Genomic DNA, 26,196 nt, shown 5'->3' with positions numbered 1-26,196 from the left:
TTATGTTGAACACCAGAAACAAATATAATGTTATAAATCAATTATAGCTCAATTTTAGAAAAATCTAACAAGAGGGGAATAGTAAAATAAATTATAATGCAATAGAATATTATACAACCAGTAAAAGTAATGCTTTCGGAGACTATTTCATGACAATGATAATGGTAGCTAACATTTCCTAAATGGGCATTTATTCTGTACCAAATATTCTTCTTTATGTAGACTGTATATCACACATACATTATAATAAATAATACTAACTGTTAAAAAAAAGAACACAGGTTTGTCACTTCACGCCTCGTGATATTGCAGTGCTTATGTTCAAGTGACCCTGAGTTTACTTAGTAATGGCCTCAAAGTGCCAGATTAGTGACACTGGCAATTCAGATATGCCAAAGAGAAGCCGTAAAGTGCTTCCCTGAAGTGAAAAGATGAAATTTCTCTGCCAAGGAAAGTAAGAAAATCATATGCTGAGGTTGCTGAGATCTACGTAGATCCATGTGTCTCCTCTTCAACATCCCTGGTGGAAAGTCCAGGTTATTTGTACAAAGACAGCAGAGAAGGAGGGAGAAGTAGAGTACAGATCAAAAGGCTTCCAAAAGAAAGGAGCTGCAAGGAATATTCTATACAACCTCAGCATCTTCTAGCTTTTCTGGGTGGCTGACAGAGTCTTGGTGCTCCAGCAGAGTGTTGGGCCCGAGTCTCCGAGGTGCGAGAGAAGAGAAAAAAGACAGTCTCTTCAATAAGTGGTGCTGGGAAAACTGGACAGCTACATGTAAAAGAATGAAATTAGAACACTACCTAACACCATACAGAAAAATAAACTCAAAATGGATTAGAGACCTAAATGTAAGACCAGACACTATAAAACTCTTAGAGGAAAACATAGGAAGAACACTCTATGATATAAATCACAGCAAGATCCTTTTTGACCCACCTCCTAGAGAAATGGAAATAAAAACAAAAATAAACAAATGGGACCTAATGAAACTTAAAAGCTTTTGCAAAGCAAAGGAAACCATAAACAAGACAAAAAGACAACCCTCAGAATGGGAGAAAATATTTGCAAGTGAAGCAACTGACAAAGGATTAATCTCCAAACTATACAGGCAGCTCATACAGCTCAATATCAAAAACACAAAGAACCTAATCCAAAAATGGGCAGAAGATCTAAATAGACATTTCTCCAAAGAAGATATACAGATTGCCAACAAACACATGAAAGGATGCTTAACATCACTAATCGTTAGAGAAATGCAAATCAAAACTACAAGGACGGCTTTCCTGGTGGCGCAGTGGTTAAGAATCCGCCTGCCAATGCAGGGAACACGGGTTCAAGCCCTGGTCCGGGAAGATTCCACATGCCATGGAGCAACTAAGCCCGTGAGCCACAGCTACTGAGCCTGCGTTCTAGAACCCGTGAGCCACAGCTACTGAGCCCGCATGCCACAACTACTGAAGCCCGTGCGCCGCGCCTAGAGCCCGTGCTCCACAATAAGAGAAGCCACCACAATGAGAAGCCCGTGCACCGCAGCAAAGAGTAGCCCCCCCTCACTGCAACTAGAAAAAGCCCGTGTGCAGCAACAAAGACCCAATGCAGCCAAAAATTAATTAATTAATTAAAAAAACAATGAGGTATCACCTCACACCGGTCAGAAAGGCCACCATCAAAAAATTTACAAACAATAAATGCTGGAGAGGGTATGGAGAAAAGGGAACCCTATTGCGCTGTTAGTGGGAATGTAAATTGATACAGCCACTATGGAGAACAGTATGGAGGTTCCTCAAGAAACTAAAAATAGAACTACCATAAGACCCAGCAATCCCACTACTGGGCATATACCCTGAGAAAACCATAATTCAAAGAGTCTTTTACCACAGTGTTCATTGCAGCTCTATTTACAATAGCCAGGACATGGAAGCAACCTAAGTTTCCACTGACAGATGAATGGATAAAGAAGATGTGGCACATATATTCAATGGAATATTGCTCAGCCATAACGAGAAACGAAATTGAGTTATTTGTAGTGAGGTGGATGGACCTCAAGTCTGTCATACCGAGTGAATTAAGTCAGAAAGAGAAAAGCAAATACTGTATGCTAACATGTATATGTGGAATCTAAAAAAAAAAAAAAAAGGGTTCTGAAGAACCTAGGGGCAGGGCAGGAAAAAAGACAGACATAGAGAATGGACCTGAGGACACAGGGAGGGGGAAGGGTAAGCTGGGACGAAGTGAGAGAGTGGCATGGACATATATACACTACCAAATGTAAAATAGATAGCTAGTGGGAAGCAGCCATGTAGCACAGGGAGATCAGCTCGGTGCTTTGTGACCACCTAGAGGGGTGGGATAGGGAGGGTGGGAGGGAGACGCAAGAGGGAGGAGATATGGGGATATAGGTATATGTACAGCTGATTCACTTTTTTATACAGCAGAAACTAGCACACCATTGTAAAGCAATTATACTCCAACAAAGATGTTAAAAAAAAAAAAAAAAAAGAACACAGAACATGGAGCCAGACTGCCTGGATTTGTGTCCTGGCTCTACCACTTACTAACAAATTATTTAGCCTCTTTGTGCCTCAGATTCCCAACTGTAAAACGGGGGTGATGACAATCATCCCTGTCTCACATAGTTGTTAGGATTGAAAGGGTTAACATTTGTAAGATGATTAGAATAATATCCAGCATAAAGGAAATCCATTTAAGTGTTTGATTGAAAATCAAGTAAAATAAAAGATATAGGGAATATGCCAACCCAAAATGTGCCACTTGGGCATAAGGCATATTTTGAGCTAGAGACAAAGAGAATCAATAGATGCAAAAAGAAACTTTCCCAGAGCTTCCCTTGTCTGACCAAAAGCAGACACTTGTGAAAAATGAGGATTGCCAAAAGTCCCCTCTCCTGGGGAATTTGTATGGCCAAGGTGGACCTATGCATACAAACCTTACTCCATTAGAGGCTCCCCCCACAGTCTGCCCGCCCTGAAAGCTTAAAACCCTTTTCCTTTGTCTTGTCACTTCTCTACAAATTTATTATTCTTCTGTTAAGATGCTATATGAGCCCATATTCTAGCCACCCCCGTGAGTTACCCTTCATTGAGGTTTCAGCCATGTGATGTGTATTGGACACATTACTAAACTCTTTGCTTTTCCCTTGTTAATCTGTTGTCAGTCTAAGTCTACAGGGTCCCTGGGGGAGAATCTAGGAGGGTAAAAGGAAAAACAATTTGTCCCTATACGGGACAATGGAAAGGGTAAAAAGAGAGGTGAGAGGGGAGAAGAAGTATGAGCATTTGTGCCTGGGGGCCTGCACAGAGGCAGGGCGTGCGACAGAGGCTCTGAGGGCCCTCTAGGGAGCGGGGCTGTGATTCAGACATCCTGGCTGGGGAGAAAAGTTTGTCTTTGCTTAGTTCTAAATGATGTGTGGCTAAGGTGTGCTGATGTCTCTGAAGACAGCTTAGTCCAGCCATTAAGGGGAAGGGTCAGCAGGCTGCTGGGATGTCCACCTGCCTGCGGTGGTTAGAAGTGCAAGAGCAGAACAGCTTAGAAAAAGGCCCGAAGATACCAGCAACTGAACAGAATCCGCACAAGGAGCAGAAACACAGGGCATATGCTCTCCATCTTTTGGGGAACATGACGGTCATAATAAGAGAAAGAGTAATGTTCAAATGAACACCCTGAAAACCTTTCATTTTTCCTTTTATGAGATAAATGCACTTGGAATCTTTTATCATGCTACACAAGCACATTTTTCTCATTTAAAAAAATAGATTTGCAAGGACTATTATAATCCCAGCAGGCTAAATCTTTAGCAATCTCTCAATCTAATACACTTCTTAACAAAATTACATTTCACACAAAAAAATGAATGAAATCACATTCATTTCTATGCAAAAAGCTTCCAGTGCAATTTCATCACTGTAAAATGTGGAGAAATGATATGTAAATGCCTAATTTTCAATACCTTCTTAGCTCTATGAGCTATTGTGTACTGCCAGGAAATCAGAAGGTGCTTTTTATTCTGGAAAAACAGGCTCACTCAAGGTCAAGGTAGTAAGCTGAGACACAGTCTTGGCTGCTGTATACCAGCTCCCTCAAGCGGCTACCACCATAAACCTACATGTACACAGTGTGCAAAAATGGGCGTGGCCTCTTTTTGTTTCTATTTTCATTACTCTAGGAGGTGGATTGAAAAAGATCTTGCTGTGATTTATGTCAGAGAGTGTTCTTCCTATGTTCTCCTCTAAGAGTTTCATAGTGTCCAGTCTTACATTTAGGTCTCTAATCCATTTTGAGTTTATTTTCGTGTATGGTGTTAGGGAGTATTCTAATTTCATTCTTTTACGTGTAGCTGTCCAGTTTTCCCAGCACCACTTATTGAAGAGACTGTCTTTTCTCCACTGTATATTCTTGCCTCCTTTATCAAAGATAAGGTGACCAGGGCTTCCCTGGTGGCGCAGTGGTTGGGGGTCTGCCTGCCGATGCAGGGGACACGGGTTCGTGCCCCGGTCTGGGAGGATCCCACATGCCACGGAGCGGGTGGGCCTGTGACCCATGGCCGCTGAGCCTGCGCGTCCGGAGCCTGTGCTCCGCAACGGGAGAGGCCACAACAGTGAGAGGCCCGCATACCGCAAAAAAAAAAAAAAAAATTTAAAAAAAAATAAAAAAAAAAAAAAGATAAGGTGACCATATGTGTGTGGGTTTATCTCTGGGCTTTCTATCCTGTTCCATTGATCTATATTACTGTTTTTGTGCCAGTACCATACTGTCTTGATTACTGTAGCTTTGTAGTATAGTCTGAAGTCAGGGAGCCTGATTCCTCCAGCTCCTTTTTTCCTTCTCAAGATTGCTTTGGCTATTCGTGGTCTTTTGTGTTTCCATACAATAGCCAGGACACAGAAGCAACCTAAATGACCATTGACGGAGGAATGAATAAAGAAGATGTGGTACATTTATACAATGGAATATTATTCAGCCATAAAAAAGGATGAAATAATGCCATTTGCAGCAACATGCATGGATCTAGAGATTGTCATACTGAGTGAAGTCAGATAGAGAAAGACAAATATCATATGATATCACTTATATGTGGCATCTAAAAAAATGGTACAAATGAACTTACTTACAAAACAGAAATGGAGTCACAGATTTAGAAAACAAACCTATTGTTACCAAGTGGGAAAGGGGTGGGGAGGGATAAATTGGGAGATTGGGATTGACATATACACACTACTAGATATAAAATAGATAACTAAAATAAGATAACTAATCTTTACAAAGGCTGCAAATGAACTTATCTACAAAACAGAAATAGAGTTACAGATGTAGAAAATAAACTTACAGTTATGGGGTGGGGAAGGGATAAACTGGAAGACTGGGATTGACACATACACACTACTATATATAAAACAGATAACTAATACCTACTGTATAGCACAGGGAACTCTACTCAATACTCTGTAATGGCCTATATGGGAAACGAACCTAAAAAAGAGTGGATATATGTATATGTATATCAGATTCATTTTGCTGTACACCTCAAACTAACACAACATTGTAAATCAACTATATCCCAATAAAAATTATTAAAGAAAAAAAAAGATGGGCGTGGTCTCTTCAGCCCACAGGCATCTACCAAAAATAACAGTTACTAGCTCATCAATTCAGACTTTATTAGTTCAAAATGCATAATAATTTTCTTCAATATTACACATTAATTCTAAATTACTCTTTACCCTGTAAATTTTCAATAATGAGTTCAAATATTAGTGTCTAAAATTCAGTCTTTTTTCATAACAACTGTGTAATATTTTAAGAATATGTTTCTTTTAACTTGAAAATTGAAAAACTCTATGAAAATTAGGTAAATCAGACTATTCATGAACTATAATTTTCAACTATTTTTCAAGTTAGTTTCACTTCATAACATGTACTTAAACTTAACTTCTTTATCAACACTTTAATAATTAAATTTATGTTCTTTAAAAATTTTTCCTGGGCTGCTGCTGGTTCCGCTGCGCTCCACGTATCTTTTTCTGAACGCAAGCTGCCTCATCATATGTTTCAAGGATGGCTCTCCCTATCATTGTAAAATGTGGTAGACAGGAATATTCAGTGACCACACTTTCAGAAGATGATACTGTGCTAGATCTCAATTTCTCAAGACCCTTACGGGAGTGCTACCAGAATGCCAGAAGTTACTTGGACTCAAAGTTAAAGGCAAACCTGCAGAAGATGATGTTAAGCTTGGAGCTCTCAAACTGAAACCAAATACTAAAATCATGATGATGGGAACTCATGAGGAGAGCTTGGAAGATGCCTTAGGTCCACCTCCTGACAATGATGATGTGGTTAACGACTCTGATATTGAAGATGAAGTAGTTGAAGTAGAAAATAGGGAGAAAAACCTACTGAAAATTTCCCACAGAGTAAAAGAGTACAAAGTGGAAATTTTGAATCCTCCCAGGGAAGGGAAAAAACCTTTGGTATTAGGTGTTGATTATACATTATTTGACCACAGTCTCTTGTGCAGAGACTGGGGTAGAATTAATGTGGCCATATCTTCATGAATTCCTAACATCTGCATATGAGGATTATGACATTGTTATCTGATCTGCAACAAACATGAAGTGGATTGAAGCTAAAATGAAAGAGCTGGGAGTGAGTACAAATGTAAATTACAAGATTATCTTCATGTTGGACAGTGCTGCTATGATAACAGTGCATACTCTAAGGAGAGGATTAATAGATGTAAAGCCTCTTGGTGTTATATGGGGAAAGTTTTCAGAGTTTTACAGCAAAAAAACCCCATCATGTTTGATGACATAGGAAGAAATTTTCTAATGAACCTACAGAATGGACTAAAGATAAGACCTTTTATGAAAGCACACCTAAATCGAGATAAAGACAAAGAACTTTTTTTTTTAATCTGAAATACATTATGCAGAACTTTTAAAATTAACCCAGTACCTCAAGGAAATAGCAAAATTAGATGACTTTTTGGACCTAAATCACAAATATTGGGAAAGGTATCTCTCAAAGAAGCAAGGACAGTAGTTACAAGCTATACTGGCAGTTATTGAAGCTGCTTGAGATCCATGAATTTCTTTTTGCTTTTATGCTAAAGATCATTATGATAGTGTTGGACATTGCAGTAAATACCAGACTGCTTATACTTGTTCTTCCAGTTTTTTGCAAATTTAATTTTATATTTTTTGAAGATCATAGCGATATGCAAAAAAAAAAAAAAAACAAACAAACCATTTTCCCCCTGTATGAATATACTGTAACTCCTGAAAAATATTTTCTCCAGCATAGAGTACTGAGTTTTTTTCCCCACACACACACAAAAAGCTGACAAAAATGTATACTTAACAATGTCATTTTGTGACTTTGGAAACAAGTATGTCTTGTGTTTTTGTCTCACTGTGTTTTTATCTAAGCCCAAACCCAATTTGAAAATACTGTTTTTAAAACCAAAAAAAGAAAAGTTTTTAGTAAGAAACCTAGTTTGGTATGCTTAAAACCACTGAGAGTTTTTCTTATTCCTTTGTCATAAACACAATTTCTCTTATTACTTCACTACTTAACATCTCTAAATTCTGAGCTGTCTCAGTTTGGTGTGTATGTGTGTCAGTGTGCTTTAAGTAAAACTGGAAAACGTCTGCTCTGATAGATAGGTCATAGTGTGACAAACAGAAAACATGAGACTGAGGAATGAAACTAAGGAACAAGAGTGTGTTTCTTTGTGCTAGCCAAGTAGAAGCACTCCTGCCTAAAACCAATGTCCTAAAAGCAGTTAAAGGCAGTACATTTTGAAATGGGATGTATCACTGGTTCAGACCTAAAAAGCATGAACAAAAAGTTTTTGTCCTATTCCAGCTGTCTTCTCTAAGTGCAAACACTGTGTTGCAGTGAAAATATCTAGCCACAAGATTAAAAAGAAAAGGTTATTAGCAATGTTTATGCCTACAGATATGTAATATGACCACTGTTTTGTGTTGACAGTATTGCTTTATACAGTTCTTCTATTTGAAAGGAATCTGATTCTTTCAAATAAATATGGTATGTATTGTTCTTACGGGGGACTATTTCAGTGATGTAAATGATAAATTCCTTTTCTTAAAAAAAAAAATTTTCCTTCTTTCCATTAAGTCAACTAGCTCTGCCTCCTTTATGTTGAACAAATAAGAGTTTAATATTCCTGTATATGAATACACATATACATAGTTTATAACAATGTTCTAAGAAATGTATTACCCTGGTCAATGGAATATATTCTTCTGAAAGTTGTAATATATTTGAAAAATAGTTTATAATATAATGACACAAAAACAAATATGACATTATTTTACTGATCCTGTTGGACTAAAGCAATACTAATCCTGAGGCATTCTTTTAAAAATAAATCTAATGAAGTGAAATATTAACAAAAATTCCATGTATTGAACATCTGGACTATCTGAACACTACACAAATTGAGGCTCAACTAAACTTCACTGAAATTTTCCATATACATATTCAAATATTTAGATGTCTTATAAAATTGCATAAAAACTGTAATCCAGGGAATTCCCTGGTGGTCCAGTGGTTAGGACTCCGTGCTTCCACTGCAGGGGGCACGGGTTCGATCCCTGGTGGGGAACTAAGATCCCGCATGCTGCAGGACACAGCTAAAAAAAATAAAAAAATAAAAAACATAACCCAAAACAACAGTACAGTATACACACAAAAGATTAAAAGCAAGTGATTATATGAGTAGACAGAGTGCCATTCTATTTTCCATTTTTTGTAATGTTTTGTTTAAACGTTTAGAAAAGTATATATATATTTAAGAAACAGTCTCTGGCATCTAGAAAGGAATCACAGGGGCAGTGGCCTTTTCTAAAATGACAAACCAACACCCTTGAGCTCAGAGTCACACTAAAGCTGGTGAAATTTCACATTCCTCACCACACAATGGATCTTTCATCAATACTGGAAACTGCCTTTGTGAGACTACTGCTAAGAATGGATGGAATTCTCAATGTTGCAAGCACCCATTGAATTATTTAAAAGAACAATGAATGAATGACTAATTAGAAATGTTTCTTGAGCTCAGACATATTTATATTACAAAAGGAAAGACCTGAATCTAGCATTCTCTCCAGAGCAGTTCAGGATGAACAGATTAAGTCTGTTAACTGAAGTCATGGGCTCCCAAATGCTTTGCCATCAAAACTGTTAGAGTTGCTTTCTCCTTGGCCAACTAATGATTTTAAATCCTACTTGACTCATGACTATTGTTTAAATGCTTGCTTGTTTGTTGTTTATACATACTTTGCTCCACAAAAGAAAAACTTAACCAACAATGAAATGGAATCTGATCCTCATGCCTCCCTCACCCCTAAAGAGGTGCACTTTTGAATGGGCAACTAAAAATGGCATAAAGACAATATATTAAGTTTTTTTAAAAGTTATGTCTCAAAAGATCTCATACAATAGGATATCCTTTTTATAAGATTAAAACCAATTAAAAATACATATACTTGGGGAGAATACAAGGAAATAAACCCTGACTCAGGATGATGGTTAGCTTAAATGAAGGAAAGCCAAAGGATAGATTAATGAAAAGGACAATATGGTTAGATTACTACCAAGGTCCTAGCTTTTGTTTTGGGTGGTGGGTTCCCAGATGATTATGATATTATTTTAAGACAGATAAATAGATAGATAAAAATAAACCCAGCATGGAGCAATGATGAGAGTGTGTTATGAATCAAGGATTATTGAACCTGAAATGATATGACATGAAACGACCTGGCACGATATGAGAGGAAATGGAAATAAAAATTGTTTCCTTAACAATTGTTTTACTAACACCCAACTATGATCTCTGGATCATCTTTAAAAAGCACTCATCCAGGCTTTATACTTTTCTGCTTCTATTTCCCTAACATTTTCAATTGTGCTGCACAAAGCAATGTGTCCTCCAATGGATATGAGACCTTCTACCACCACCAATGGACTTTCTGCTCATAGAGCAGTACCTAAACAGGAAGGTAAAAAGGTAGCGCAGAGAAAAATGCTGCTGATTCATCTACTGATTCTCCGGAATGGGGCTGACAATGCCCACAAGCCTCCAAATAGGCAATTGGTGATTCTTATTAATTCACTCAATAGTTACTAAATGCCAACCACATGTCAAATGTCATGATAAGCATTGGATCCTTCAGACTTATGATTAGGACAGTCCTAATAAATACTTGAGTCCAGTCCATCATCTTCCAGAATCAACATATTCCTCAGGTCAAAGAATCAAGATAACTTTTCCCACCCTTTATTTGGCTACTTCCCTATATAAGCAAATGCTGAAGCAGCTCACTTATAAAGTGAGGTTACACTGGCTCCCCCAAATTAAAAGATGTCAAATCTCTACTATAAGAATTGGGAGAAAAAAATTGCTTCTTCAACAGATGAGATTTCATGGAAGTATATCACTGTTTGTTTTACCTGCTATCTCCAAAAGTGGGGTTATGTGATCTCCTTCTGCCAGCTTCACAAATCCAACCTGATTTCCAAAAGTGTCAACCCCTTCAAAGGGCAAAGTCAAAGTTTTTCCTTGGAGGATTTCTTCCACAAATGGTTTTAATTCCAAAAGAGCATCAATACCACTGGTAAGAAATAATATATTTTTCAGTAACATGTTAAGTAATAAAATATACAAAACCAAATGAGAAACAGTTTTAGAAAGATAAATTTTTATACTTGTACTAATTACTTTAATGCTCAAAATACCTTCAAAATCTAATCCATATGATCAAAATAAAACTACTATTAATTTTTAACAAAATGTGTAGAATTGAATTAATCTTTACCTAATTATCATTTATTTTATATTAAAGACACAAAAGAAGATGCTATGTTATAGTTCACCAAAAGGTTTTTAACCAAGGAAATACTGCATGGACAACTAAAAAAGAAAATTACTGACAGTATATTGCAGAAAAACCTAATACCTACAAAACATTATATTAGATTATGTGAAAGTTCTAGATTCTTGTTAAAAGTACTAACACTTATATAGTATTTACTATTTGTGAGGCACTCTACTAAAATTTAAAATACATTATCTCTTTAAAATATAATAGTCTCCACAATAAGATAATTTATTATACTTGGGTTCAACCAAAGTGCAATTTATATTTACCAACTACAGCTACATAAGTCTGTTGTATCTGTTTAGCTTCTATGATTAAAGGGCTATTCTGTGTTTCAAATGAATTATTTTTCTTTCTAAAAATAAATGTTTACTATATTAGTGAATTAGACATTATAAAGTTTGGAATATTTTGAAAATTAAGATCAATTATTACCATAGAGGAGTTTGGTATAGGTATTTTATTATGAGAAAAAAAATAAAATCTCACTAGAGGGCAGCAATTACTCAAAAAAGAAATAAGGACATTATTATATTATGGAGAGGGGTTTTAAACACCCTTCTGGTGAACCACCATTAATTTAAATTATCTTGATCAGCAATTTGTTCGCCAGTAGTAATTATGTCAAATGTGTGAAAAGAAATTTAGGTATTTTTCTAGATCTTTCCTATTTCTAAATTAGTATTCGTATAAAATTTAACTGATTTTCATCCATAGCTCCCATACTGAGTCTTGTTTCTCTGTCAAAACAATACATAATACTTCAAAATAGCTTTAGAAATGTCAGCATTTCTCGTTGTACCTCCAAATCCACATCCAAAATCCAATCTTGCCTACCTGTATTTATGTTCATCCAAAAAGACACACTTCTGCTATAATACTGTCCTTCACCACACACTGAGTTAAAGCATGTGAAAACAGATCAGCCACTTCTGGCTCATCTACCAAAAATGAGGGGAATTCAATGTACTCATTTTAAATTTAACTCTATATGAAAGCAGGCCATGCTAAAGGTCAGGATTTTTCAGAGACAGTGAATTCTATACCCCATTTTTCTTTAGAGAAATATAGACGATCTAAATTCAGTCCAGTTTTTCAGTTCTTCAGAATCATAAATCAATAAATTTGTCCTAATGAGATGTCACTGGTCACAGAGTGAAAGGAGTCATAGTGCCTATTGATAAATATCACTAACTTTCAAACTCTTTTAAATAGAGTATCTTTTCAAGAACGGTTTATGGAAAGACTTCTTTATGGTAAAATGAATACAGTACAGGCACGTAGGAAACAGAATTCTGAAACTAGAGTTCAGACCCAAAGGTTGTACTTAAAACTAAGATAGGACAGCATCTTTGCAAATCAGCATCTGGGCTAACATATTTCTATTCCTTTCTTCTGCACTGTGAGGACACAAAGGGTGATACCTACCTGAAGAAATTCATTATTTAAAAAAAAAAGTTTCTGGGGCTTCCCTGGTGGCGCAGTGGTTGAGAGTGCTCCTGCCGATGCAGGGGACATGGGTTCGTGCCCCGGTCCGGGAAGATCCCACATGCCGCGGAGCGGCTGGGCCCGTGAGCCATGGCCACTGAGCCTGCGTGTCCGGAGACTGTGCTCCTCAACGGGAGAGGCCACAACAGTGAGAGGCCCGCATACCAAAAAAAAAAAGTTTCTGCACACTCCATATCCAATCCATTGATCAATACTTTCTTAAATACTTAAAATATGATACTAGACTTCGAAAAGTAAGAATACAGAACAAGAAACCAACAATATGTGTCTCTAGCATATTATACTGTATAGGATGAAAGATAAAATTTAAAAATTAGGGACTTAGGAAATCCGTCATATAAACAATGTCTTACCAAGGAAGCCAATCAGTTTCACTCTCACTATACAGCTACCCAAAATGAAGCCACACCTTGAATCTCATCATCACCTAAAAGTCGATACTTATGCCACAAACACTTCCCTGGTTCCCCAAACTAGAAGCAAATCTTCTCTCCTTTGCAATTCCACTAATACTTTACACCAATTGCAACATACCACTTTTTACATTTATCTGTTATAGTTACTTGGGTCCGTATGACCTAGTCAACTACCTGGTAAAATCCATGAGTACAAGACGCATTCACGGTTCATCTTTATTTTCCCCAAAGCGCTTATCTCAGTATCTAACACATGGTTGGAAATTAATGTTGGTTGAACTGTAAAATACTGTCTTGTCTATACAGCAAACTTCATCTATTACTTAGATCTTTCATTACAACTTAGTCAAGAATAATTGCTAAATTGCAAATATCTGGTCATCATTTTCCAGTAGAGCTGTGACTCCCAGTATCATAAAGTAGCATAAGAATGTCACTTTAATCCTTCAAACACAAAGTAGACTTGCTAAATATTTAATTTTTTACACAAAACTGAAATTTGCAAACAGACATTGTAAAACACGGGACTGAATGACTCAGACTGTCACTGTGCTCTGTACTGTAACTCTTCAACAAGTGATGCCACGATTTAGGGCAACACAATGCTTCCTAATTCAGGATTGTCCCATGTACTGCAGGTGATTTAGTAACGCTGAGACCTGCCCATAAATGCCCACGGCACTCCTCAGTAATTGTGACTACCAAAAATACCCCCCAAAATATTTCTAAAAGTCTCCTAGAGGAACCTTCAAGATGGCAGAGGAGTAAGACATGGAGATCACCTTCCTTCCCACAAATACATCAAAAATACATCTACATGTGGAACAGCTCCTACAGAACACCTACTGGATGCTGGCAGAAGACCTCAGACTTCATAGAAGGCAAGAAACTCCCCATGTACCTGGGTAGGGCAAAAGAAAAAAAAAAAAAAACAGAGACAAAAGAATAGGGATGGGACCTGCACCAGTGGGAGGGAGCTGGGAAGGAGGAAAGGTTTCCACACACTAGGAAGCCCCTTCGCGGGCGGAGACTGCGGGTGGCGGAGGGGGAAAGCTTCGGAGTAGCGGAGGAGAGCACAGCAACAGGGGTGCGGAGGGCAAAGCGGAGAGATTCCGGCACAGAGGATCGGTGCCCTCAGGCACACACCAGCCCGAGAGGCTTGTCTGCTCACCCACGGGGCAGGCGGGGCTGGGAGCTGAGGCTCGGGCTTCGGTCCGAGCGCAGGGAGAGAACTGGGATTGGCAGCGTGAACACAGCCTGAAGGGGGCTAGTGCGCCACAGCTAGCCGGGAGGGAGTCTGAGAAAAAGTCTGGACCTGCCGAAGAGGCAAGAGAACATTGTTTCGGGGTGCGTGAGGAGAGGGGATTCCTTCCCCATCTGCCCGCAGAAGGCAGAGCACCACCTAAACGAGGTCCATAGACAAGCACGAGCCGGTCTATCAGCTCGGACACCAGAGACAGGCATGAAACGTTAATGCTGCTGCTGCAGCCAACAAGAAGCCTGTGTGCAAGCACAGGTCACTATCCACTCTCCCCACTGGGAGCCTGTGCAGCCCGCCACTGCCAGGGTCCCATAGACCAGGGACAACTTCCCCGGGAGAGCGCACGGCGCGCCTCAGGCTGTTGCAACGTCACAATGGCCTCTACTGCCACAGGCTCGCCCCGCATTCCAATTATAAATACTGTTCCCCTCCCTCCCCCTGGCCCGAATGAGCTAGAGCCCCCCAATCAGCCACTGCTTTAACCCCATGCTGTATGGGTGGGAACAGATGCCTGAGGGCTACCTACATGCAGAGGCAGGGCCAAATCCAAAGCTGAAACCCAGGAGCTGTGCGAACAAACAAGAGAAAGGGAAATCTCTCCCAGCAGCCTCAGGAGCAGTGGATTAAAACTCCACAAACAACTTGATGTACCCTGTATCTGTGGAATACCTGAACAGACAATGAATCATCCCAAAACTGAGGAGTTGGACGTTGGGAGCAACTGTAGACATGGCGTGTACTGTCAGCAACAGTTTGGTTTCTGATTTTTTTTTTTTTTTTTTTTGCGGTACGCGGGCTTCTCACTGTTGTGGCCTCTCCCATTGCGGAGCACAGGCTCCGGACGCGCAGGCTCAGCAGCCATGGCTCACGGGTCTAGCGGCTCCGTGGCATGTGGGATCTTCCCGGACTGGGGCACAAACCCGTGTCCCCTGCATCAGCAGGCGGACTCTCAACCACTGCGCCACCAGGGAAGCCCTTGTTTCTGATTTTTATCTTTATCTTAGTTTAGTGTTTAGCGCTTTTTATCATTGGTAGATTTCTTTATTGGATTGGTTGCTCTCTTTTTCTTTTTACTATTATTATTATTATTTTTAATAATCTTTCTTCCTTTTCTTTCCTCCCTCCCTCCCTCCCTCCCTCCCTCCCTCTCCCTCTCTCCCTCCCTCTCCCTCTCTCTTTCTTTCTTTCTCCCTTTTCTTCTGACCCATGTGGCTGACAGAGTCTTGGTACTCCGGGCCGGTGTCAGGCCCGAGCCTCCGAGGTGGAAGAGCCAAGTTCAGGACATTGGTCCACCAGAGACCTCCCAGCTCCATGTAATATCACTCGGCGAGAGCTCTCCCAGAGATCTCCATCTCAAGACTAACACCCAACTCCACCCAACAGCCAGCAAACTCCAGCACTGGACACCCCAGGCCAAACAACTATCAAGACAGGAACACAACCCTACCCATTAGCAGAGAGGCTGCCTACAATCTTACTAACTTCACAGATACCCCCAAACACACCACCAGACATGGCCCTGCCCACCAGAAAGACATGATCCAGCCCCACCCATCATAACACAGACACCAGTCCCCTCCAACAGGAAGCCTACACAAGCCACTAAACAAACCTCACCCACTGGGGGCAGACACCAAAAACAACAGGAACTACGAACCTGCAGCCTGTGAATAGGAGACCCCAACACAGTAAGTTAAACAAAATGAGAAGGGCTTCCCTGGTGGCGCAGTGGTTGAAAGTCTGCCGGCCGATGCAGGGGACACGGGTTCGTGCCCCGGTCCGGGAAGATCCCACATACCGCGAAGTGGCTGGGCTCGTGAGCCATGGCCGCTGAGCCTGCGCGTCCGGAGCCTGTGCTCCGCAATGGGAGAGGCCACAACAATGAGAGGCCCGCATACTGAAAAAAAAAAAAAAAAAAAAAAAAAAAAACAAAATGAGAATACAGAAAAATACACAGAAGATGAAGGAGCAAGGTAAAAACCCACCAGACCAAACAAATGAAGAGGAAATACGCAGTCTACCTGAAAAAGAATTCAGAGTAATGATAGTAAAGATGATCCAAAATCATGGAAATAGAATGGAGAAACTACAAGAAATGTTTAACAAGGACCTAGAAGAACTAAAGAGCAAACAAACAATGATGAACAACACAATAAATGAAATTAAAAATTCTCTAAAAGGAATCAATAGCAGAACAACTAAGGGAGAAGAACGGATAAGTGACCTGGAGGATAAAATACTGGAAACAACTACTGCAGAGCAGAATAAAGAAAAAAAAATGAAAAGAATTGAGGACAGTCTTAGACGCCTCGGGGACAACATTAAATGCACCAACATTCGAACAATCAGGGTCCCAGAAGAAGAGAAAAAAAAGGGACTGAGAAAATATTTGAAGAGATTATAGTTGAAAACTTCCCTAATATGGGAAAGGAAATAGTCAATCAAGTCCAGGAAGCACAGAGAGTCCCATACAGGATAAATCCAAGGAGAAACATGCCAAGACACATAATAATCAAACTATCAAAAATTAATTACAAAAAAAAAATATTAAAAGCAGCAAAGGAAAAGCAACAAATAACATACAAGGGAATCCCCATAAGTTTAACAGCTGATCTTTCAGCAGAAACACTGCAAGCCAGAAGGGAGTGGCAGGACATATTTAAAGTGATGAAAGGGAAAAACCTACAACCAAGATTACTTTACTCAGCAAGGATTTCATTCAGATTCGATGGAGAAATCAAAGCTTTACAGACAAGCAAAAGCTAAGAGAATTCAGCACCACCAAACCAGCTTTACAACAAATGGTAAAGGAACTTCTCTAGGCAGGAAACACAAGAGAAGGAAGAACCTACAAAAACAAACACAAAAAAATTAGAAAATGGTAATAGGAACATACATACCAAAAGCTACCTTAAATGTAAATGGATTAAATGTTCCAACCAAAAGACACAGATTGGCTGAATGGATACAAAAACAAGACCTGTATATATGCTGTCCACAAGAGACCCACTTCAGACCTAGGGACACACACAGAGTGAAAATGAGGGGATGGAAAAAGATATTCCATGCAAACAGAAATCAAAAGAAATCTGGAGTTGCAATTCTCATAACAGACAAAACAGACTTTAAAATAAACACTATTACAAGAGACAGAGAAGGACACTACATAATGATCAAGGAATCAATCCAAGAAGAAGATACAACAATTGTAAATATTTATGCACCCAACATAGGAGCACCTCAATACATAAGGCAAATGCTAATAGCCATAAAAGGGGAAATTGACAGTAACACAATAAAAGTAGGGGACTTTAACACCCCACCTTCACCAACTGACAGATCATCCAAAATGAAAAATAAGTAAGGAAACAAAAGCTTTAAATGGCATATTAAACAAGATGGACTTAAATGATATTTATAGGACATTCCATCCCAAAACAACATAATACACTTTATTCTTAAGTGCTCATGGAACCTTCTCCAGGATAGATCATATCTGGGTCACAAATCAAGCCTTGGTAAATTTAAGAAAACTGAAATCATATTAAGTACCTTTTCCAACCACGAGGCTATGAGACTAGATATCAATTACAGGAAAAAGTCTGTAAAAAATACAAACACATGGAGGATAAACAATACGCTACTAAATAACCAAGGGATCACTGAAGAAATAAAAAAATTCCTATAAACAAATGACAGTGAAAACACAACGATCCAAAACCTATGGGATGCAGCAAAAGCAGTTCTAAGAGGGAAGTTTATAGCAATACAATCCTACCTCAAGAACAAGAAAAATCTCAAATAAATAACCTAACCTTACATCCAAAACAATTACAGAAAGAAGAACAACAACAAATAAAAGGGCTTCCCTGGTGGCGCAGTGGTTGAGAGTCCGCCTGCTGATGCAGGGGACACGAGTTCGTGCCCTGGTCTGGGAAGATCCCACATGCCGCGGAGCGGCTGGGCCCGTGAGCCATGGCCACTGGGCCTGCGTGTCTGGAGCCTGTGCTCCGCAACTGGAGAGGCCACAGCAGTGAGAGGCCTGTGTACCGCAAAAAACAAAAAAAAAAACAAAAAACAAAAAAAAAAACAAATAAAAAACCCCCAAAGTTAGCAGAAGGAAAGAAATCACAAAGATCAGATCAGATATAAATGAAAAAGAAATGAAGGAAACAATAGCAAAGATAAATAAAACTAAATGCTGGTTCTTTGAGAAGATAAACAAAATTGATAAACCATTAGCCAGACTCATCAAGTAAAAAAGGGAGAGGACTCAAATCACAGAATTGGAAATGAAAAAGGAGAAGTAACAAGTGACACTGCAAAAATACAAAGGATCATGAGAGATTACTAAAAGCAACTATATGCCAATAAAATGGAGCTGGAGGAATTAGGCTCCATGACTTCAGACCATATTAGAAAGCTACACTAATCAAGACAGTATGGTACTGGCACAAAAACAGAATTATAGATCAATGGAACAGGATAGAAAGCCCAGAGATAAGCCCATGCACCTATGGTCAACTAATCTGTGACAAAGGAGGCAAGGATATAGAATGGAGAAAAGACAGCCTCTTCAATAAGTGGTGTTGGGAAAACTGGACAGCTACAGGTTAAAGAATGAAATTTGAACACTTCCTAACACCACACACAAAAATAAACTCAAAATGGATTAAAGACATAAATGTAAGGCCGAATACTATAAAACTCTTAAAGGAAAACATAGGCAGAACACAATATGACATACATCACAGCAAGATCCTTTCTGACCCACCTCCTAGAGAAATGGAAATAAAAACAAAAATAAACAAATGGGACCTAATGAAACAAAAGCTTTTGCACAGCAAAGGAAACCATAAACAAGACGAAAAGACAACCCTCAGAATGGGAGAAAATATTTGCAAACAAAGGAACTGACAAAGGATTAATCTCCAAAATATACAAGCAGCTCATGTAGCTCAATATCAAAAAAACAAACAACCCAATCCAAAAATGGGCAGAAGACTTAAATAGACATTTCTCCAAAGAAGATATACAGATTGCCAACAAACACATGAAAGGATGCTCAACATCATTAATCATTAGAGAAATGCAAATCAAAACTGCAATGAGGTATCACCTCACACTGCTCAGAATGGCCATCATAAAAAATGTACAAACAATAAATGCTGGAGAGGGTGTGGAGAAAAGGGAACCCTCTTGCACTGTTGGTGGGAATGTAAACTGATACAGCCACTATGGAGAACAGTACGGAGGTTCCTTAAAAAACTAAAAATAGAGCTACCATATGACCCAGCAATCCCACTACTGAGCATATACCGTGAGAAAACCATAATTCAAAAAGAGACATGTACCACAATGTTCATTGCAGCACTATTTACAATAGCCAGGACATGGAAGCAATCTATGTGTCCACCAACAGATGAATGGATAAAGAATATGTGGCACATATATGCAATGGAATATTGCTCAGCCATAAAAAGAAATGAAATTGAGTTATTTGTAGTGAGGTGGATGGACCTAGAGACTGTCATACAGAGTGAAGTCAGAAAAAGCAAAACAAATACCATATGCTAACACATATATATGGAACCTAGAAAAAGAAAATGGTTCTGATGAACCTAGGCATGAGGAATAAAGATGCAGACATACAGAACGAACTTGAGGACACGGGGAAGGGGAAGCTGGGACGAAGTGAGAGAGTAGCACTGACATATATACACTAGCAAAATGTAAAATAGATAGCTAGTGGGAAGCAGCTGCATCGCACAGGGAGATCAGCTCGGTGCTTTGTGACCACCTACAGGGAGGGTGGGAGGGAGGTGCAAGAGGGAGGAGATATGGGGATATATATATATACATATAGCTGATTCACTTTGTTATACAGCAGAAACTAACACAACATTGTAAAGCAATTATACTCCAAAAAAGACGTTAAAAAAAAAAGTCTCCTAGAGAAGGCAGTCCCACCTCCACTGAGAAATGTAAACATTATAATACATTGAGAACATACCTACCCCCTCACCCCAACCCGACTGCACACCACTTAACAGTATTTCTAGTCAGTTACGTGTCCATCAGTAGAGGCTACTGAGACACAGGAGGCCCTTTGTACTTCCAGAAGACTAATCTCTCCCGCCCTTCACGCACTTGTGCTCATCTTCTCCCTCCTGTCCCCATCCCGCTCCTCTCCCTCTACCTCTCCACCTTTCACAATCACACTCCATGGAATAATAATAGAAAACTGATTAGTTCTGGCTTGTCTACTGACCCGCATTCGCTTAATTCCTAGGACTGCCAGTTTCCTCCAATGTATAAAAAAGGTGACCTTTCTGTGCTGCCCGACTCAGAACACTTGTTAAGGAAATAAAATAAAATAACATTTGTTTGGGGAATCGTGGCTGAGGAGCAGAGACTGAAATATATCTACATGCCATAGCCAAGACCCATTTCCGGTAAGAGAGATAAACCCTAAACTTATCAATCAATGGTAACTCAGTCTTCTCTGGTTTAAAAAGGTCTCTTTGGGGTACAATTATTCAGTTAATTCAAACCTCCTTTCAGGATTGTTTTTCCCTTCCCTCTCCCCTCCCCCTTCCCAGGGACTCCAGCATACTCTTATAAGAGGACTGAAGAAGCTCTTTGATCTGCTTGCTGTTTGGGTCCTAAGAGATTCCTATTTCAGGGCGACTGGTCTGGTCATATCCCTGGGTGCCCTACACTGGTGTCCGTGAAAGCCCACCTGTTCTTTCTGGGCATTGCAATGGCATGTTCTGCTGAAGCACAAGATTCCTGCTGGGGCCTGTGATCAAGAAACATGGATATTCAGCAGTGTCGCTGTCCCCCATCCTGTTCCTTCTGATCCACCGATTCTCTCTGAACTTCCAAGTCTACCCACCAGGGCACAAAGAAATTTCTGGATCCATCTATATACCTTGATAGGCAATGGGGAACTAAAGGAACTGCCTCAGGTCCAGGTGTTAGAAATCTCCCTCGACTCGAATCTACCAGCTGTGTGGTAGCACATTCTTTCAGCATTACTGAACAGGAACTTCTCTAAAGAGCTTGAGCTTTTCCCAGCTACACCCTGAGAACTCCAAACCAAGGTGAGTGTCTCTCTCACTCCCAGTTCTCTGCTCCAACACTGGTTGGAACAGTCAACCCCAAAAGGGGAGCCAGGATGGGTCCGGCTTCGTGCCTCTTCCTCTGATTTGCTCACTCCGCCCAGCACAAAAGGGCCTCTAGATTCCTTCCCATCCTGGATGACAACCCTCCTCCCAGCTGGCTGTGGTTTCACTGACCACGTGCAGTTCTTCTGAATTAATCACTGGTTCAGCATCTCCTACTTGCCATCCGTGAGACCAGCTCAGTATTTACTCCTGCTCTTGTCATTTGTGTTGGTTAATTTTGTTCGTCAACTGAGGCCATGATACCTAGTGTTTGGTCAGACGCCAGTCTAGATGTTGTTGTGAAGGAATTCTTTTAGATGTGATGAACATTTAAATCAGTAGACCCTGAGTAAAGCAGATTATCCCCCAGAATGTGGATGGGCTTCATCCAGTCAGTTGCAGGCCTTATGAGACTGAGGTCCCCCAAGGAAGAAGGAATTCTTCCTCCAGGCCGCCTTTGGGTTCAAGCCTATACTGTCAACCCTCGCCTGGGTCTGCCGCTTGCCAGGCTGCCTTGCAGAGTGTGGACTTGCCAGCCCCCCACGGTCATGTGAGCTAACTCCTTAAAATAAATCTCTCTATATATAGCTACAGCTGTAGATACAGATATATCCATATATCTAGATATCCAAATGGATATCCATGCTATTGGTTCTGTTTCTCTGGGGAACCCTGACTAGTCCACCATTCTAACACACAGGGGACCACTCATTTTCTCTCAGGCTTTCATCTTGTGTCACATCTTCTCTGGCTTCTTTTCTTTTAAGAGCATCAGAGTATTTCTTTTTTCTTCTGATTGGCAAAGTGAACAGTGAAAATGAGTTAAGTAAAATCTTCTGGTCCTCTCTGTCACTGCAGGGTGCTCAAGACCTGCTCTTGGGTGGATTATGTTGAGAGAGATCAGAAGACTGATCCCTAAAGACATGCGGTTCTAACTATTTAAAAAGACATCACTACCCGAATCATAATTTGACTGTATATTTTGAGTTACTAATTTATTGTTTTCTCCCTTTTATTTTTCCTTTTCCTCGCCCCCTTCCCAATCCAAGCCTTGCTCTTCATTCCCTCAGGAGACTGTATGTCAGGGTAGAAAACAGAAGTAACCTGTAACCTGTAATTCTGGTTTTGGCTTTCCAAAGAGCTTATGCTTGAGCTTAATCCAGAGGGCTAAACAGGGGCTAACAGGGCAAGGGGTGCTCATACCGACAGACAGAGTATCCCAGAGAATTTGAGGAAGAGCAAGGTTTCTCCACTCCAGGCTGGAAAGCAGCAATCAATGACTAATACTCAACTTTTATGGTACAGCTCTGGGTTTGGAGGTTCAGGGTGTACACATACTCTAGGAATGAAGGAAGTGAAACTGAAATCGTCCGTTAATCTAGTAAATGACAGCTCTAATAGCTAATAATATCAAGTGCCTGCTATGTGCCAGGCCCTATACTAAGAGTTCTTACATGTCTTAGTACTATTATTTTCTACATTTACTTAAATAATTTATTTAATCGGACACCAGATTAATAATTTATTTAATTTATTTAATTTATTTAAATAATTTATTTATTTAAATGATTTGCCCAAAATTGGGCAGCTGTTAAGATGTGGTTGGGCCACGGTTCCAGAATCTTTACCTGGAATCCTAACCTAAATGGTCAGACTCCAGAGTGCTTACATAATTAACACAGATAAAATAACTGCATAACCAATGCATCTGATAACAATAACAGTTTAAAAGTATAGATTAAGGGGAATTCCCTGGTGGTCCAGTGGTTAGGGCTCTGCTCTTCCACTGCAGGGGGCACGGGTTCGATCCCTGGTCAGGGAACTAGGATCTTGCACACCATGCAGCAGCATAGCCAAAAAAAAAAAAAAAGGGTAGATCAGGAAGAATATTTATATGGCTAATTCTGTACATTGGCTTATTAATTGGAACAAATTATAATAAAGAATACTTCTTAAAAAAAAGAATACTTCTTTAGAATTTCAATGCCTCTTTTGGTTCTGCTATGATTACTCAAATTACAGTAATAACTTGGAAAACAATATTCCAGAAAGATGTATTACTCACATGTTTATTTCATCTTCATTTAATAACTGCATCACTAGCAGGGTAATATGAAAGGAACCATCACCGCTCATTGCTTTGGCCAGTCTCTGATCTTGTTGTATTATTGCATTTTGCAGGATCTTAATTCCTTTTGTAATCTAATCACACACAGACAAAACAGAGATTAGGTAAGCAAAATTTCCTTATGGTAACACTGAAATCGAGAAGAAAAATAAGCAACATATGAAATGAGAATGATGTCAAGATCCTTCAGCCAAACAATGCTTAATTGTCTAACTATTCTCAAATATCCTGGAGAAATGACTTGGAAAGTTTAATAGGATGTTTAAGTTAAAAAAAATCACACGAAGCTTGTCCATTTTAAGAGCATCAAACCCAACACCCTTCTTTTACAGACTGGGCCACTGGTTGAGTGGAAAAATTCTCAATGGCCATGTATCTTTTCAGAAATTTATCCTTGGAATATACAGTATGACTCACTATAATTATGATCTTTCCTAAAAATAAAAGTTTTATTCTTGCCACAGAAAGGTCAAACTGGCAGACAACATTCCATTTCTGTTGGCAGCAATATTTATTTGTCCCCAAGTGAATGTGTCTGAGAACCCATTCTTCATGGCCTTTAAGATTTTTTAGGACAGCAATAATTTCAACAGGAATGACTACTGTCATTTCCCCAGACATGTGACGAGGGGCATCACCATGGAGAGAGAGCTGCAAACAAGTTGAAATGCGTATGTTAGAAAAACTGTACAGTCCGCACCTAAGCAAAATCCCTGGTCCCTCACCAGCCTTCCCCTCTCAACCTAATGAGAACAGAGAAGAGGAACGGTGGCTTTTCCCTCCTCCATTTCCAGTTGGAGACAATTCTAGTCAACTTCTAAATGTGAGTGCACTGGAAAATAGTTTGAATATGGACTAGCAAACCAAGCAATCCCCAGAGAAAAGAGCACACGTAGAAGCCCAGAGGCAGCAGAATTAGAGAGAAAAGGAAGAGTGAGGGGGCTGGTGATAGAAGCAGAGCCCTAAAAAGACAGCAGAGATAAGAAACAACTGAATCATGAGCACAGCAGGCTGTTCTGATACTAAAGAAGCTGCTTCATCGGGAACAATGTTCCCATTATCTGCAGAATGCAATTGGGCAAATCATGAGATGTCATCCTGGGATCTGACTTCTCAAGTATCTTTACAATAAATCCACATCACCCAAAATCACCTCAGCATTTCTCTAGTCCTTGCAACCTGGAGGACAGTGACATGAGAAGGTGTTTTCCTGGTAGGAAGTTATGCAGTAACACCTAACACAAGATTTCCCAAGGGAAGATGTCACTTCCACGACACCCAACAAAAGAATACTGACAGCCTGATCATTAAAATGCTCCTAAAGCAATAGTACACAAAGATCTTACAGAGTCAGCGTTTCCTCTACCTCTATATTGATAAAACTAAATTGTAAACTCCCCGAGGGCAACATCTATTTCTTCCACCCCGCCATCTCGCCACGGTGCCTGGTAATAAAAATAAACACAACACTGAGACCACAACCGTAACTACCCTTTCTTGTGTGGTCACTAGGTTCTAGGCACTAGAGTGAGCATTTTACATATATTCGTTCACTGAAGCCTCCCGCCGATCCTGTGAGGTAAGATATTGGTACTGTCTCCATTAAAATAAATTGAAACACAGAAGATTAAAAACATCTTTTCGGACTTCCCTGGTGGCGCAGTGGTTGAGAGTCCCTCTGCCGATGCAGGGGACACGGGTTCGTGCCCCGGTCCGGGAGGATCCTACATGCCGCGGAGCGGCTAGGCCCGTGAGCCATGGCCGCTGAGCCTGTGCATCCGGAGCCTGTGCTCCGCAACGGGAGAGGCCACAACAGTGAGAGGCCCGCGTACCGCAAAAAAAAAAAAAAATCTTTTCAAGATCATATACCCAAAATAGCAAAGGAATTTGAGAAAAGGATAAATTACAATACATGAGAAAAGATGAGGGAAATACCTGGAGGAAAAGATCCAGGAGTGAGAAGGAGAAGCGGCCAGAGAGCCGTGCAGGAAGAGGTACAAGTAATGTGTTTTCAAGAGGAGACAAGGAGAGGGGCAGACATGTGGGTAGTGACTCAAGACATGAAACATCAAGGGAAAAAAGGGCATTTAAAGGAGATTCTGAGGAAGTCTTACTGGATCCTGTGTAATAGAGCACACAGGCCCTCTCATAAAAGCCTTTAGTATAAGTCTACACTACTCTGCGAGGATTTTACACATGAATTTTTGAGAGATTTTTCCAGGTGCAATGAAGTGCTGAGATCAGCTTTCAGGAATGATGAAGCAGCTCAAGAGGATCCAGGTTCACATGGGAAGGGCCTAGCCAGTGCCGAGTAAATCATGCGAGCTCAAGAATATCAGACCTCAAAACAGTATAATTACATCTTCAAATCTTAGCTGGTACAAATGGTAATTCTGGCTTAACTGATCGTGAAAAAGTGGTTTAGGATGAGAACTTTTTAATACAGAGTGATGCAAATTAAAGGTACTGGACTTGTATCAGAAATCTTGGATTTTAACCCCAGGTCTGCCGCGAGTGGAACCCCATAGAGGTCACCTAGTCTCAGTGAGTCTTGGTTTCTTCAATTGTAAAGCACTGCCAAACTTACAGGGTTGTGTTAAAGGTCACACAGACAAGCTACAGGAAAGCACTTCGCAAGCTCTGCACCATTTGCCTAATATAAGGTCTGCAACACTGCCACTATTATTAAAATCAATGGTTCTCTACCCCAGGGGACATTTGTCAATGCCTGGAGACGTTTTCATTGTCACACCTGGGGTTTGCCACTTGCACTTAGTGGTAGAGTATCTG

At 40.0% G+C, this 26,196-nt stretch overlaps 1 protein-coding gene and 1 pseudogene across 2 annotated transcripts in view; one reads left to right on the top strand and one right to left on the bottom strand.

Moving 5' to 3' along the window:
- Positions 1-26,196, bottom strand: part of AKAP7 (A-kinase anchoring protein 7) — a gene marked incomplete at both ends in the record, with an annotated part of 130,388 nt that overhangs the window by 82,579 nt on the left and 21,613 nt on the right. The window contains 2 exons of the mRNA XM_079716298.1: positions 10,496-10,656; positions 23,344-23,480. Coding sequence (XP_079572424.1) covers positions 10,496-10,656; positions 23,344-23,480 — 298 coding nt within the window. The remainder of the gene's footprint in view (positions 1-10,495; positions 10,657-23,343; positions 23,481-26,196) is intronic.
- On the top strand, positions 6,074-7,060 carry LOC307061257 (ubiquitin-like domain-containing CTD phosphatase 1; annotated as a pseudogene). The gene has a single exon. The product of its transcript is annotated as a ubiquitin-like domain-containing CTD phosphatase 1 (transcript).

This window comes from Hyperoodon ampullatus (assembly GCF_949752795.1).
Source record: "Hyperoodon ampullatus genome assembly, chromosome: 12".
Lineage (NCBI taxonomy): Eukaryota > Metazoa > Chordata > Mammalia > Artiodactyla > Ziphiidae > Hyperoodon > Hyperoodon ampullatus.
Note: the sequence above shows the minus strand (reverse complement) of the source record. Positions and strands in the feature narration are given on the sequence as shown.